The following is a 15449-nucleotide window of genomic DNA, read 5'->3' on the forward strand; positions in this document are numbered from 1 at the left end:
AAAAGGGGGACAATGATAATTAATACTGAAAAAGATTTTGGATGTTTACAGAAGCACAATGCTCTAGTGAGTAACTAAAACACATTGAAGTGCAGGATCATTATGTGGAAGGCCATGCAGTGTTGGTCTGTTCTGACATGTGATCACCTCTAAAGAGTTTCCTCTTCTTTTATATCTCTGTCTGAAGTTAGAGGAGGAACCCTTTGCAGTGAGTGAAGTGGTGGCCTGAGCCCTCTTCAGACAATGCCTTACAAGATACTGTTTTAATTCATATCCGCTCGTCCTTTCTTATTCAGCGACAACACAACAAACCACTGACCCACTGATACACAATTAGAAGTGATGCGGCAGTTAAGGCTACAAGCTCCTCTGTTTAACAGTCTGTCTTTGACCCTTCACTGTTGAATAAATATAATGCTCAAAAGACACTGAGGTGGAGTGAAAGGGGAGCTGGGGAAGATTTTAAGCCACAGATAAGTAGTTAAAGACCTTTATAGAGTATAACACCATTATCCCTGCTGAATAAAAATAGGATTTAGTGTTTTTTCCACTTAATTTAAATCAAAAGAGTCCCCACCTTACATATTGCACTGCTAATGTAATGGAGAGAGACCCACAAAAAAGGCTTTGTGGCTCTGACACCTCCTATAGTGGGACTGTGTTGTCCTGTGAGCAAAAGGGAGAGAAAGCTTTTTCTTCCACCGTTGCTATCTGCTAACACATTCTAATTGATGCTGCTGCATACCTCCACTGGATGCATTCAGTGAATAACGAGCTCTAGACTGAATGCCCATGAATTGGTCCCCACCAAGCGAAGCAGTAAAGCCTCTGGCCCCCCATCCATTAGCCTCCCCGCACTGCCACCGTCGTAACCAGCGAGGAGCACCACCTCCCCTCCAAAACCTCCCCAAACTCTGCTCTAGTTTTACCGCCCATTAAAGCACCACCATTGTGCCGAGATGCGGCCCACAAAAGCTGTCAATCTCCTTGGGGTCCTCCAAAGCCTGGACTCACACAGACTGGAGTGACAGACCCCCCTCCTCTGTCACCCCATCCCACCCCTGTCCCCCTGAAAATCCACTGCTTTAAAACTTCTCAGCTAACTATCCCCCACCACCCTCACCACCCTCTCGCTCTGCCCAGCTCTCTCCCTGCTCAGTCCAGCTCGGGTGCACAAAGCATCAATCTGTCTTCAGTCCCAGCACCCTTGGCCCTTTGTCCCATCTGCAGGTGCCTCTGAAAGCACCCACGGTCGCCCCAGCCTCTGCGCACGCCACGCCTAGTCCAGGGACAGGAACTGCTGACAAAGGCCCAGTGTGGGAATGAGAGATGTGTGGATGTGTGGAGGCAGAGGAGGGGTGTCCTGAGGGGCTGCTCTAAGACAGATGGCCGGGGAAGTCTCCCAACTCCTCCACAGGGGCTGTCACTTTGAATTCACAAGCAAGAGTGAGACACACACCGAAGAGCCACTGAAGGAATGCTCTGGAGATACACAAGCTAGTGTACTAACACTCAACTGTACATTTGCAACACAAAACGGAGGAAAAAAAAAAAACAACAACAAAAAAACAAAAAACAAAAAAACAGGAGTATCATTAAATGTAGCATTTTTCAAAAATGTTTCTAACTAACTAAACACACATATTTTAAAAATATGTTTTAAATTATGGATGAAATGCTAAATATAATTAAGTGTTATCACCTATTCATGTTGAAAATTATAAATCAAGAATTATTTTCAAAATATGGATTGAACAATGGGCTAAATGTGTGTTTTGGTATTCTGTAACAGACAAACAGAGAACATTACATGGCAAAGTTACATACACAAAATCAAAAGTAAAATCGCCTAACACAGGGAATGATCAGCTCTACAGAAGTTATGAGCAACAAGTAAGTTGTAATTACATAAGTGTAATTAGGCTGCCACCGTGCGGCAACAAACTGTATTACAGAAAAATAATGCATTTCGTGCACACGCACGTGCACGCCTGTGCAGATGCGATCTATCTATCTATCTATCTATCTATCTATCTATCTATCTATCTATCTATCTATCTATCTATCTATCTATCTATAGCCTATTATAAACGCATTCAATACGAATACTTATCTAAAATAAACGAATGTGGAGAGAAAATACAAAAGAAGAGAGAAAATACAAAAGTAAATGAAGTAGGCCTATTATGAGGTTAGTCTACATGGATTTCAAAGGTAGTCCATAGGAGCTAAAGTATAGCCAAAAACCTGAAGTATAGTCATATAATAGAATAGTAGTGGACACGGGACAAATGGCCAGTAATACTTGACATAACCACGCGATGGAGACACAGGACAACTTTAAGATACTGGGGCTGTCACACTGTGTGGTTACTGATTTTTAGCAGACTGTTTACATTTATGGCTATTAGACATAATTCTGCAAATAAAAGCATGTGATAGGGCTTTGACATTTGTTGCACTTTTCTTAGGTTTACTTCTATTTGTACAAACGCTCTGAAGCCTGGAGGTAAATTCAAGCCCTCACATGCAAATTGACAGTGGCTCAGCCTATTCAAATTATTGACCAACTGAGGTCTCACTTCAGTCGAGGCCAGGTCAGTCTCCTGCTCCTGCTGTGAGGTCACAATAATCAAAGATGCTTTTGGACTCAACTCAAGAGAGTTTGGGGCTCATCCTTTGGCCCTACATAGATCTAGGACATTGTAAATGTTTGTGTTTGAGGTGCATTTTAACACAGGCCTGTATTGTCTTTGCAGCTCTTTGAAGGATGTATTTTAATGAAACCTCCAGATTGTTTCTGTTTGTGTTAAACTGATGAGTGGCAGAAAAGGACAGTCAGTTAAAATAGTCTACGCTTTTCATTTCAGGCAGTTTCACAGATGCTCTATCACTGCAACAGCGAGGATTAAATCAAGAACTTGTAGTTCAAACTTCGACCACATTACCCAGAATCCCGTGTGAGCGCCAGTCGCCGCACCTTCGCCGGGTGGAGCCTGTGAGCGTGGGAAGGTCTGTGTCCGCGGCTGGAGAGCGTTTGACAGGGAGGAGAGCCGAGCTGGGACCGGGAATACAGAAGTTACTTTAACCTTATGAAGATAATGTGTGAGCGGAGAGACTCGGCACAGCTCCACCAATGATCTGTGCCACACTCAGCAACAGGGCGCACAGGGACATGTCAGGGACCGTGTCTCTCACACCGTGTCTCTGAGACCACGGACGCGCCACTAGTCACCGCAACGCGGAAAATAAAGAGAGGAAGAGAATGCGAATGGTGCGAAGACACCGAAATCAACACGAATGGAAACGATGTAGCGATGCGGCACTTGGTGTAGCTAGAACTAACGCTAGAGTAGAAAAGAGATAGCCACGGCGCTAGCACAAACTAACATACATGTAAAGTTATTTCCAGGCAGGCTGGAGCACAGGCTCAGGGCGGCTGTGACACGGAAGAGTTCATCTGTAGAGAGAAGAAGATAAACGAAAAGATGCTCCGGAGAAGGCTGAACCGTCTGGTATGTTCCCTGACACACTCTTAGCTCTCACACTGCTCCTGCTAACGCTCATCTGCACATTATACCACCAAAGAACAGCTCCAGCTCCAGCCCACAGCTCATCACGCCCTGGGCTCATGTTAGCTCTTCAGTCAGGCTCTCATCTCACACAAACTTGTACTTGTAGCCCAGCATGCCTCTGCACGGCGCTCATCTTTTCACATTTGGATGATTAACTCCAGCAAGTCACGAGTTAATCTCAATGGCCTGTACTTTTTAAGGTCACACACATGAGGGTGGCCGGAATAATGTTGTTTTAATGCTCGACCTGCCCCTGATGGAGTATCTGTCAGATAAGTTTGTGCTTGTTGAGTGGAAAAGACCTTGAAACTAAGGCTCAATTGCAGGAGCACTAGTAGCATACTTGTCTCCAGGGGCATGAAGTTCTCTCCTGGGTCCCCAAAGCTAAAAATATACTCCCATTATGAGGAGCAAAGACTTTCATCAAAAGACCCTTGTTTTTTACTGCTCTCCTTACATTAGAGACTCATATCTGGCTGATTGCGTTCTATTTTACTGTTCCAATTTGCCTTTATCCCCAGTAGTGAAGTATGTACATTATGTAAATTGGCTTTGTTACAGCCCCTTCCAAATAACATTTCCCTCTGTTATTACCTCTTGGTCTTTCTCAAATGTACCACTAACCTGTTGTCTCCAGAGTGAATTCCCTACAGGCTGTGTGAGCTGTACAGATACGACAGTGAATAAGGAGAGGCAATATAATAATTATGGTGGCTGACCCTCCTCCTTTCCCCTCGCTAAACGTTGCCAGGTCAGCTGCTTTTCTTTCAGGAGAGGATTGCAGCTGTAATTTCTTCTCTCACTGAGCTGTAAATAATATTTTGTGCCAAGCAGGGAGACTCATTGATGCACTTGTGGTGTTATCTGGGGCCGTTCCTCTCCACCCTCCTCTTGCCTTAGGAGTTGTGTGATCGGAGGGATGGGAAATAGTGTTTGGTGTACAAAGCGAAAGCATAGGGAGGTTGCATCTCACTTGGTGTTGCTTGTATGACGGTCTGGAGCCGCTAAACCCTTCTTTGCAAAATCATTACACAAGGCAGAGGGAAGGAGTGGGGTCGAGTTTTTCATCTCGGGGAAGCTCCAGCGGTTATAATGCTCTGACAGGAATGCAAAATCTCACCATTGCCTTTGATGTGAGAGAAGCCCTTGAAGGCAGCCGTGTGATCAGTGAGAGGTGGAGTCTGGAAGAAATGTGATAGTATTCACTGTGGGAGCCCCTGCCATGACCGCAAACACATGAACACACCGCGGCCCAGGCAACACCTCATTTTACTTCACCATGGTAACCAGCCAGGAGGTCGCCTACACTACAGCCGCCCACACTCGGCACGCTCCATCTCCTGTGAAGTTTAGGCTTTTTATTTTCCAACGGCTAAAAACAGCAAATGTGTAGCAGTGTGGTTAAGTAATCACTGAGGCCTTACAAACACAAACGGAAGGAAATCTGACAGGTGCCATTGTCACGAGCACAATGAAAGGAACTGTCACTATACTTGGGTGCTTGACAAACCAAACAACTTTTATCTCCTTTATTGGAATGATATAATCTAGATTTTTGTCTTAAATGAGTCATCACGTCTGTCATGCCAGCTAAACAAAAGCATTTCCATCCTTGCTTTGCATACAACCTGGAACATTTCCTCTTCTCTGGAGGATCTCAGTCCAATTGGCTGGCTTTTTTCGTCATCAATATTCTACAGCTAAATCATCAACAGAACTGCCCTATTTGTGTGTTTCGACTGGTGTAGAACTGTTGCAATAATTACTATATGACTTATTGTTCTGTAAATTATAGCAATACTTTGGGCTCAATATTTATCACGTGTATGTTTTGGAACTATTTCTACTTTTTTTGTAGTACCATACGATTCGAGCTGTGAAGAGTGAAAGTAACACCAGCTCTTTAAGGGACAGTGTGTAAGATGTAGATTTTAAAGATTATTCAGTTGGAGCAGAATGTGCCTCACATGAGTCTCATTTGTGTCGCCAGTTTTGGTAGTGAAAATTGTTATACCTAAAAGTCACTCTCTGATCTGAATCCTCCTGAATCCCAACACCTGCAGTCAATCATTAATTAGTGTTAGTGTGGCCTGTGCGAATTCTTGAGTTCTGTTCTTTCACATGAAACATGGCCTGTCCATAAAGTTTTATCGCTACACTATTTTAGGCACTGGCAACCCACGTTCAGTGATTGTAGTACTTTCTTTAAGGGCTTTTACTTGGCTAATTATGTCTTTAAGGGGTGTTATTTGGCTAATTATTTGTTGGAAATATTTTCTGTATCCTTGACACTTTTGTGAACTTTGAAATGAATCCTATTATAAAAACAAAAATTGCAAAACTAATGCAACTTTTGTCGGAAAAAATGCTTGTCAGAAATAGATATTTTTCCCCAAATCGTGCAGCCCAGTGCACATTAAAAAATCTCTTCCTAAAAGCCGCAGTGTCTCGAGCATTCGAACGAGTGCATCCTCTGACATTTTTGAGCTCTTTCCAACATGTCAGTCTTGTCTCTACTTGACTATAACCCAAGCATGAGTGCACGACTGGCTCCTGACAGGAGAGGCAGGGTACTGCGTAGTGGTGTTTTGAAAGATTGCATGTCAGGTGAATTTGGATGCCCAAGGCTCTGCAAACCTGTTTTCTGAGGTCACACAGGTTTGAGAGGAGCACACAAACCCCTCCCACATGTACTGTAACAACCCACTGTGTATTGACATGGGCACAAACTGAGCCCTCCTGCAGTTGTACACGGTTCTCTGTTAACATCAACAAACACAAGGTTAAATTTTCAATATTTATCTAGTGTTGCCTTTCTCTAGAGGAGCTCTAGTGTTTTTACATCCTGCTATGTAGCACTCTAACTTGCATCTTTAGCACTGTCCCATTTAATTTGTTCGCAGTATTGTAAATGGCATGACAGATTTATACTGTTGTATTTTGGGTAAGATGCGTTATGCTGTATTTTTCTGCGAGTGCCAAAGTCGCTTTAAATCATTGTTGATTTTACATTTATCGGAAGCACCTGTTGGCTAAAGTGTTTTGGACTGAGTCATTCTCTCTTGGGGAAGCAGTAGTAAGTGGGAGTGCGCCTGAAGGCCACTGACCACACAAGGCGAACAGGGCAATTTGATTTATCTGTGCTCTTTGATGAAGAAAGATGCTTATTGATTAGCGGGTGCTTAGTTTTGCCGCCATTAGTCTTGCCTTGTGAACTGCGCCATGACCAGAAGTGCTTACTCTGTTTTCTGCCGCGCGCCTTTTTTCTTATGTCTCCCGCGCTCTAATTGAACTGCATCCAAATAAGCTCATCTGCAACAGCATAATAAATACATTTAGTGACTGCTGGAAAGCTGTGAGAGGGACCAATGGTGAGGTCAATATAAGCCATTAATTAACAAGACAAGGGGTGATGCGCTGTAACCTTATTTAAAACTCAAAGGATGATTTGTACACATTGATTCCACAGCTTGTTCTCTGACATGGCGTTGCATCAGAAATTTCCTAGCTTGGGCTCTAATTTTTTTGTTCTAATAAAATGCAATAATGTGAACTAAACCTTAACCTTTTAGCACCGCCTCATCCATCTGCACAAGGCTTACATCATGGATCCTTCCTCTATGGCCTTAATATGTTAGTAAGCTTTCTCAAGGAGATCCAGCAAGATGGCTTTTCGTGGCTACTTTCCATTTTCCTTTAAAAGCTTGGTTCAATTCCCAGTTTGTACCTTTAAATAATTCAGACTGCCTCATTTATTTTGAATTCTCCTCACATCGCTCCTCCCTGTCCCATTCCACGTATAGGCTGTGCAGCAGCAGGAAGGGTGGTTGTGTTCAAATGCTGGCTTGTCATCTATATATGTATGTGCCCCAGCTCTTAGTATAGTCTCAGAAGAAATGTGGAGTTTATACTTGCTTGGAGAGATGTGCCATCCTCAAAAAATGTTATATGTTCAAATACTATTAAAATACATTAAGGTAACAGAGAAAATACAGTGCTTTTTCACATTTTAAAATTCTGTAACTTCCAAATGTTTGTTAATACTATATAATTCTCATGTGGTATAACTTCCCCCACACAAACATTTCCATTTGTTGCTCAATTCACGAAATACAACTTTGAAAATGGTCTGAGAAGTCTGTGTAGCTGAAACTCTCATCTCTGGGCAGAAAGGCAAGAGATGGGCGAAAAAGCTTTTGTAAATCATCCATTTGAGCCTTCAACAGAACAAGGCCAAAAAGTGTTGGCAAGAAAAAGGCATGATCTAATAAAAGCTTTTTAATCTGTCCTGCTCTTCCAGCGCCTTTTACCTGATTAAGAGAGATCCCCAAATGGAAGAACACCAAAGGGGCTCAGTTCTGTACATACACTGTATATATAAACGGACATAGCTTATCCGTTAGCCGCCGTGTTCCAAAGAGGAAGTGAGCATGGGTGCGCTTCCGGCTCCATCGGCTCCAATTGTTTCCCTATTGAAAAACACCCCTCTCTCCATAACTGCTCTCGTATTAACCTGCTCTACATTCCTGATATTTTTATACAGCTATTTTGTCTGTAAATCAAGATATGTGGGCGGGAAGGGGCGTTGCCTTCAACAGTCTCGCTCTGGATTGGCTCTTTGGTTGCTATGATACTCGCGTTCAGAATACCAAATATGGATCTCTGCTCCAAAATCGCGCTTGTAGGTGTGTAACCTCTGTGAGCTTCATTTGAGTAGAGCTAAACATGCTCCCTTAGTCCGCTTCTTTATTCATCTTATTCCAGAAGTTACCATGAGCACCGCCATCGTCTTTTGGCTCATATTATTTTGTACAAAGCTGCCGATCTTGACAGCAAATAAGTTCTATATGGACTACACATTAACACTGAACATTTGACACAACGCAACCTACTGTATGTGATATTTTTGAATTGAAAGCTTTATCAAATTCTCCACTGAAATGACGTGAATGGGATTTCCCCCACAAAAATGAATGGAATTTCCACCACAAAGAAAGCACAGTTTAGTCACATTCATGGAAAAAGTGATGGTGGCGTTTTTGAAAGAATATCACAGAAAAAAGTTGAATCTTGTAATGTTTTTTTTAGAGATTTATTCAGTATTTATCGCAGGCACTTTTTCTTTGTACTAGTGGGGATTTGTGATTTTTCCGTACTACGATAAGATTTGAGCTGTAGATGGTTGATTAAAGGTCAAAAACAGACCTGGAGTTATATTTTGTTTCATTCACACCTGTATGAGCAACACTCCATTATTAATCTGTCTAGATCTCCAAAATTCAAAATGCTCTGTTCCACCTTGTGATGTCATGAAGTGATAGTTTTCAAGTTTACAGCTCCTTTTAACTTTAGTTTAGGAGAGATTGGCAATTCCAGGTCTGAAATCATCGAAATGATTCTAGTGAAGGTGTGTGGAGTTTAAAAACACTGTGGAGCACTTCCTGTATTACCACATGATGACATCACAAGGTGGAAGGGAGCATTTTCCGTTTGAGAGAAGAACTCAGCCTAAATATGCAGAGTTTGTGCGTTAAACATGTGTGAATGAAACAAACACGACTCATGTTTTGATGAGGAAACAGTGTCGTAACATGAGTAATATGGGCTATTTTAAATGACTTCTATGACTCATAAATGCAAACTAACTACTAGTGTCTTTCATTGTTATTACGCAGCTCATTTTTTCTATTTCTGGATTATTTTGTCAGTGGTGTAATTTTGTTTTAATATTACCAGTTATCATCTGTATTTTGTTATTGTGACAGCTCAACTTCTCATATCAAGTCTGTTCAACTGATAAATATCGTTTATATGGTTGAATACCTTTTGAAGCAATTGTTTATTTACTCTGATACAGAAGACTTTCAACTTGTACTAGGTTTGGTTTCATGTGGATAGTCCCAGTAATTATTAAGATTGGTATATTTATGAGCAGTTTAAAATGCCTAACTCTTGTCTCAATGGATGAAGAATTGTGATCTCCACTCTGTCACGGCAGCATAATCTCGATGAAACCTAAGACATGGTCTTTGAACTGGTAAAAAGAGGCGAGCTTTGCATTTTGATCATTAGTCTCATTTCCTTACTGTGCAGAGTCTAAGTATGATTAATTAAAGAGCAATTACAGGGAGTGTAGGCTGCTGCTGTATTAACGATAATGTCATCAGTGGAATGTAGCTGACATGGACACTTTTGAGGCTTGTCAGCGTTCAGTTGGCTGGGAAATGGCTTTGTTACTTTGGCAATCCACCAAGCCCAGTTGAAACTATGTATTGAACTGTTAAATGAAACTGCGTAACAGGTTTTCATATATTTAGTGTCATAAAACTGTGGGAAGCGTTCTCATCAGTGACTCTCACCATGATGTAGGAAAATGTATAATTTATTATTATTATTTAAAATGCTTTATGGTATAGGTATGATGGCAATATATATATATTTTTTTATCATCGAATAATGAAATTTGTAAAGTAAATAATATTATTACGACAATGCCACACTCAACCAGATGTCGGCCATATTAGATTAAAATTAGCTGAGCATGACTCAACAGTTTACAGTTTCACTTTTAGTTAAGTTATAGAATTGTCTTTACTTATGTCTCATCTTTTGCTAATGTCCGACCAAGAAGTAAAATTATAAACTTAAATTTAATTTTCAAATTAGGAAAAAAACCCCAAATAAAATCTTAGTCTTATAGTCTCAAATAACATTTTATGCACAATCTTACTTTTCTAAGGTTTAGAACTAATCTAAAGTGCATGTGACCAGTTAGACTACTATAAGTGTGAGTTATCTGTCACACAAATAGAAGTGCAGTGCTTGGCTTAAAAAAAAAACGTCCTCCATTTATGGCCACAGTACTTGGGATTCTCTTTAATTATACATTCATGTGTGACAAGGCAGCATGCTTTTCCCAGGCTGAAAGTGTTTTAAACATTAACTGTGCTTGGTTTCACCTCCAGAACAATGACAAAGAAACAGGAAAATTGTCCTGTCCACTAGGACCACAGGGACAAAGGTTAGGGTTCTGGTGGAACATAATCCCTGAGCCAAAAAGAAAGCCACATTATTAAGTTTTAGTCCCATAAACAAGTTAACAAGTAACTTTTAAAGCACGTAAATGCAGAAGTGCATTCAGATCAGAGGTCCTGCTTAGTAAACATCTTTCTGAGCTCTAATGTTTTACTAGCACGGTCATTTTGGTCTGACAGATATAGACTAGTGTCAGCAATGTGTCATCTGCTTACACATTTCCTTTCTTTTGTGAAGGAAGTTTAAACTTACGATTTTAAGCATTTCTTAGTTTTAGACATCTGTAGACTGTTTTCGTGATGCAATTGAATAAATAATAGTGCAAATGTAATGTAGACCGAAGCCAGCCCAAAGTGTAGTCCGGGCAGTGTCTGGTACGGCTGCAGGGTGCCTCAAGAACAAAGGGGCTTTGCTTATAGCCACAAGAGCTCCTCAGGCTCAATTCTCATCTGTGTGTAAGGCTGTTCATCACAGTGCAAACAGCGGGCTGAGCTGATATGGCATCTCTATTTAAATAATGGAGGTAACTCCTATTATAGCTTTACTCAATGGACAGTATTGATTTCTGATACTGTGTATTAATTTAAATGGGTTTAGAAAATGGGGGTATTTTGTTTTATGGCTGTGGTTGGTTGGTTCCTGTATTGCAGTCATGAATGACAGAATGTGCTTCTGGTAAGTGCATCCAATCATTTTCTTACTGATGATGCTGCTGCTCACGCTTCAGTAGTTGTATGTGTTGTTTTTGTCAGTTTGGACTTTCCGTGATCGATTTCCTAAACTAGTTCCTCTTTTTTTCAAAAAATTGCGTTGAAGAACAATGTGTTACTTAAAAATCAGGTATCTTTGAGAAATATTATCATTGATATATTCACGCCACTTTAAGAGTTTTTAGAATCACAAAAATTATACATTGAGATGACTTCAAGGAAACACAGTAGCCACTTGGATCTAATAAAGGTGACTTCATATTTGTATGAGTTATAGTTTTGTAATCTTTTGAATCAGTGTCCATATTTAATGGGGCGTATTGCAGGCCTTATTTTTCCCCATTTAAATTCTCAAATGTTATACCTAGCCCTTTACAATGACCTTTTTTTATCTGTGGAGCAATAACAGATAATGGTGCTAGACTGTATGCTAGATAATGCTCGCCTGCATTGGCTACACAAAGACAGGAACTACATCAGCAATCCTGATAACACAGATTATAAAAGTGTAAACGGATAGATTATAAACGAGATTCTTAAACAGGAGATGTAAGAGAATGTAGCCTCAGATCATCATTATGAAGCACATGAGGTGAGGTGGTTTGTGGTTATCTCAGGGCAGTTTAATAAAAGGACAAGTTAGATACAGTGTGAGGTACAGATGAAATATATGTCGTTAAAGCTACATCTTGAAACTGGCTTAGCCTCAGCTGTAACAGAACAGTTCTGTTTTTTTTATGATTTGCATGTGTATTCTTTGATTTTGGGAGTTTTTTTTAATACAAAAAAATTAATTAATTTAGCTGAACAACAAATATCAGATCTGTAACACAATCACCTGCCGCTGCTTGTCTCTTTCTGTGCTCTTCTCATCGAACGGTGGTGGTTCACTTTATCGTACGTTTTGAGTCCGATACAGATATAGCCGTTCAGAGCTTTGTCAGCCACACTTCATGAGCCCCTGATGCAGCGCTCCGTCTCGCTCCACCAGGGGGATGTTAATTAAAGGCAAAGTTGCTGAATCCATTGTAGAGTCCTGCCTGTGGTATATTTAGTAACAAACCTAAAGTTAGTGAGCACTCAGCACATTAAGATTAGACACTGAAAGCAAATGGAGAGGAAAAAGAAGCTACCGGTCAATAATTTTCTCTATATTTAGAAAGTTGCATAGTGTAATTGCTTATGTGATAAAGATTAATACTGACTAGGTATGCACTTTCTGCCCACAATTGAGAATTACCAAAAAAAGCTCAACACATGCAATATTAAAGCAAGCAACTCTGGCCTTGACCCTCTGCTATAATTGTTATTAAGTTCCATGTTTAAGTTCAACATTGCATTAAATAATGTAATAATATAATCAATTTTATGTGACTAAAGTCACGTAAAAGCAGTAAAATCCCACTTGTGGTATTTCCTTATAATATGCAAAAGCTTAAAGGTATGAATGGCGATCAATAACCAGACATCTGTGAAGATTAGTCTGTATGTGTATAACCTTTAGGGCAGAGCAGGGTGATGTAGTATATCATTTATATCATCACATAAAAGAAAAAATGAAAATAAGTAATAACTAATAATATGTCTGTTGCTATACAAAATGAAGACCAACTAAACAAGTTGGCGCTAATGGCACTATGTTATCTCCTGATGAGTTACTTAACCTCTGCATCATCTCCACAGTCGTGTTAAAGCTGCTCTAGGTGTTGCAGTAATGGTATTTAGGAGATACAGGTATCTGGGACATCTTCAGTGAGACTGTGGTGTATGTTTGTGATGTTTAGACCTCTTCAGGGCATCACCTCTCAGACTTTGGTTGTGCTGCATGTGCTCCTTTTTGTCTGTGGTCACCTTCTCTGTCCCCATAATTGTCTCTTACTGTGTGCTTAATAGAATTTAGCAAACTTTAACTTCAAAATTCTGATGCCCTGTATTGCGTAAAGCAGGACTTGGCAATTAATCAGATTGGATATAATCATGATCTATGCATTTATTTATTAATTATAGACCTTTAATTTATCCAGGATAGTCCCACTGACAGTCTAAATCTCATGCTTTTAGTTGTGGTAGAAATTAAAGCACACACTCATGGAGAAGAAGCAAACTTTACAGCGCCCCTTGACTTTTTTGCTTTAAGGCAACAGTCACCGAACTACCATGTGGGTTAATCAATTACCAGACACAGGTCTACCACTCTATGAATACTAAAGTTTGTGTAGTTATTTTTTGTAACAGAATTGACACAGAGTAAGTGTATTTGGCAGAAATGCTGTTCCAGCTTCAGAGAAGTCAACGGGGGTGTTCTTGGCGAGCTGCCTCTCCTGGGGCTGCTTGTTGTTTGATATAGAAAACCTGGATGTACTTGTGTCCTTGGCTGTGTTTGTACTTCCTCACACTCCTCATCTCTCTCTCTGTTCGTCGTATGGCAGCTGCTCTGTCCAGTCCTGCTGGACCTCAGTCAGAGCGGCCGAGTGGGAAGTGGATGTAAGCTTTGACAGTCATATTGAGGTGTGAATGTGGCTGCTCATGCATAAGACAGCATTATGTAAGACTGGTAGAGCTCATTTAATTCCTATCCTTGTCTGAATGTATTCTTCGCTCTTAATTGCAGGGCATACATGGTGTATTTGCTTGTATTTGCTTGTTTATAATGCTGTTATCTGGGCTCCAGATTGTAGAGGCTTCTTTGATCTCACCTCACAGTTTGAGTGGCTTCTGGTCCAGGTGGCCAATATTCATATACTGTGTGGCTCTGGTCCAATATCGGGGAATAATGATCCCCTGTCCTCTAAGCCCACATGGTGTGGACCCTAATGGCAGCTATAGAGGAGGCTGTGCAAACTCAATGTATTGCTTTACAACTGTAGTAGGACATTGTTATCATGTGGGGCTGAACAACTTACCAGTAGATTTTTCTGACAAGCTTTGCAATTGTTAATAGAATTGCAATTTGATTTTAAGAATAGGATTATGTTCAAAGTTCACACAAATGCATCCAGAAGAATTGACAAAAAATACAGAAATATGAATTGACAAATTAATACAAGAATCACTTTTCAGAACATATTTGTACAGATCTAAACTGCAGGGTTATCCTGGAGGAAATGATGGTTCTTCAAAAATTGCAGTCTTTGCGATTTGCTAATTGCATCCATTCAAATTGCAGTTTCGATTTGATTGCTTTAATCTTACAGCCCTATTATCTTGCCCGAGATCTTACCACTAGATCAGTCGTAATTGAAGGTTTTAGTCTTTTTCTAGACTGTGAAAAAGAACAAAACTAAATATTTCATTTTCAAAACACTGTATCAACAACTTTGACAAATGTTGTAACATTCCTATTCTCAATATAAAACCCACCCCTCACTCTGAGGTGCTATGATATCTGGAGTGTATCTATAAAGAAAGGTCCCTGTGTGACTTTAGTTGCTTGCGATTCTGCCTTTTAAGGGTGAGGAATGCCCTGTACATGTTTTGAAGTGAGTCCAGCTCTTGCCTGGCTGCTGGTTGGGCTCCTGAGGTCTACAATCCTGTGTGCGACTGTGTGTGTGTGGTGTGTCAGCATTTGTATGTGTCTGTGCCATCTGCACGAGCAGGAAACACCCCCATAAATCTGACTGCAGCAGATTTCTCAGGGCCACTTTTATTACTCTGAATGTGTATTATAGCTGAGTGACCACCTGGGACAGAAGAAATCGCCGTTTCTTCTCGTTGACCTGGGTCCTGCCACTGTGTGCTGAATGTACTTGGTGAACGTTCTCAGAAGAGTGCCCCTTTTAACTTACTGCTCCGCAATGGAAATGCTAATCTCTTAATTGTGCAACTCTGGCTGCAATTACGACCACATCTAAGAGCAGTCTTCTTACTCACACAACAAAACATTCCCTTGTATTTTTTCTTAACTGCATCTTAATGACTTTAGCAAGAATAAAATATTAATAACATGTGTTTCTCCGCTTTCTCTGTAGCTTGGAGGTGATGAGAGAAGAGTGGACAGCAGGACTGTTTATGTGGGTCATCGCTCAAGTCCAGACAGTGAGGGGTTCATCCCGCCAAAGTTTTGTGATAACAGAATTGTGTCCTCCAAGGTGAGTAGCATAAGATTTCTCTTTACACGTGTTAAGACTGA

At 40.6% G+C, this 15449-nt stretch overlaps 1 protein-coding gene across 4 annotated transcripts in view; it reads left to right on the top strand.

Moving 5' to 3' along the window:
• Positions 1-2971: 2971 nt before the first annotated feature.
• The window catches only part of atp11c (ATPase phospholipid transporting 11C), a 32453-nt gene continuing 19975 nt past the window's right edge, over positions 2972-15449 (top strand). For all 4 annotated transcript variants that reach the window (XM_055224964.1, XM_033973819.2, XM_033973820.2 and 1 more), the window contains exons 1-2: positions 2972-3515; positions 15289-15408. In XM_055224964.1, the coding sequence (XP_055080939.1) occupies positions 3489-3515; positions 15289-15408 (147 nt within the window). In that variant the 5' untranslated portion in view covers positions 2972-3488. The remainder of the gene's footprint in view (positions 3516-15288; positions 15409-15449) is intronic.

This window comes from Periophthalmus magnuspinnatus, chromosome 10, assembly GCF_009829125.3.
Source record: "Periophthalmus magnuspinnatus isolate fPerMag1 chromosome 10, fPerMag1.2.pri, whole genome shotgun sequence".
Taxonomy (NCBI): Eukaryota; Metazoa; Chordata; class Actinopteri; order Gobiiformes; family Gobiidae; genus Periophthalmus; species Periophthalmus magnuspinnatus.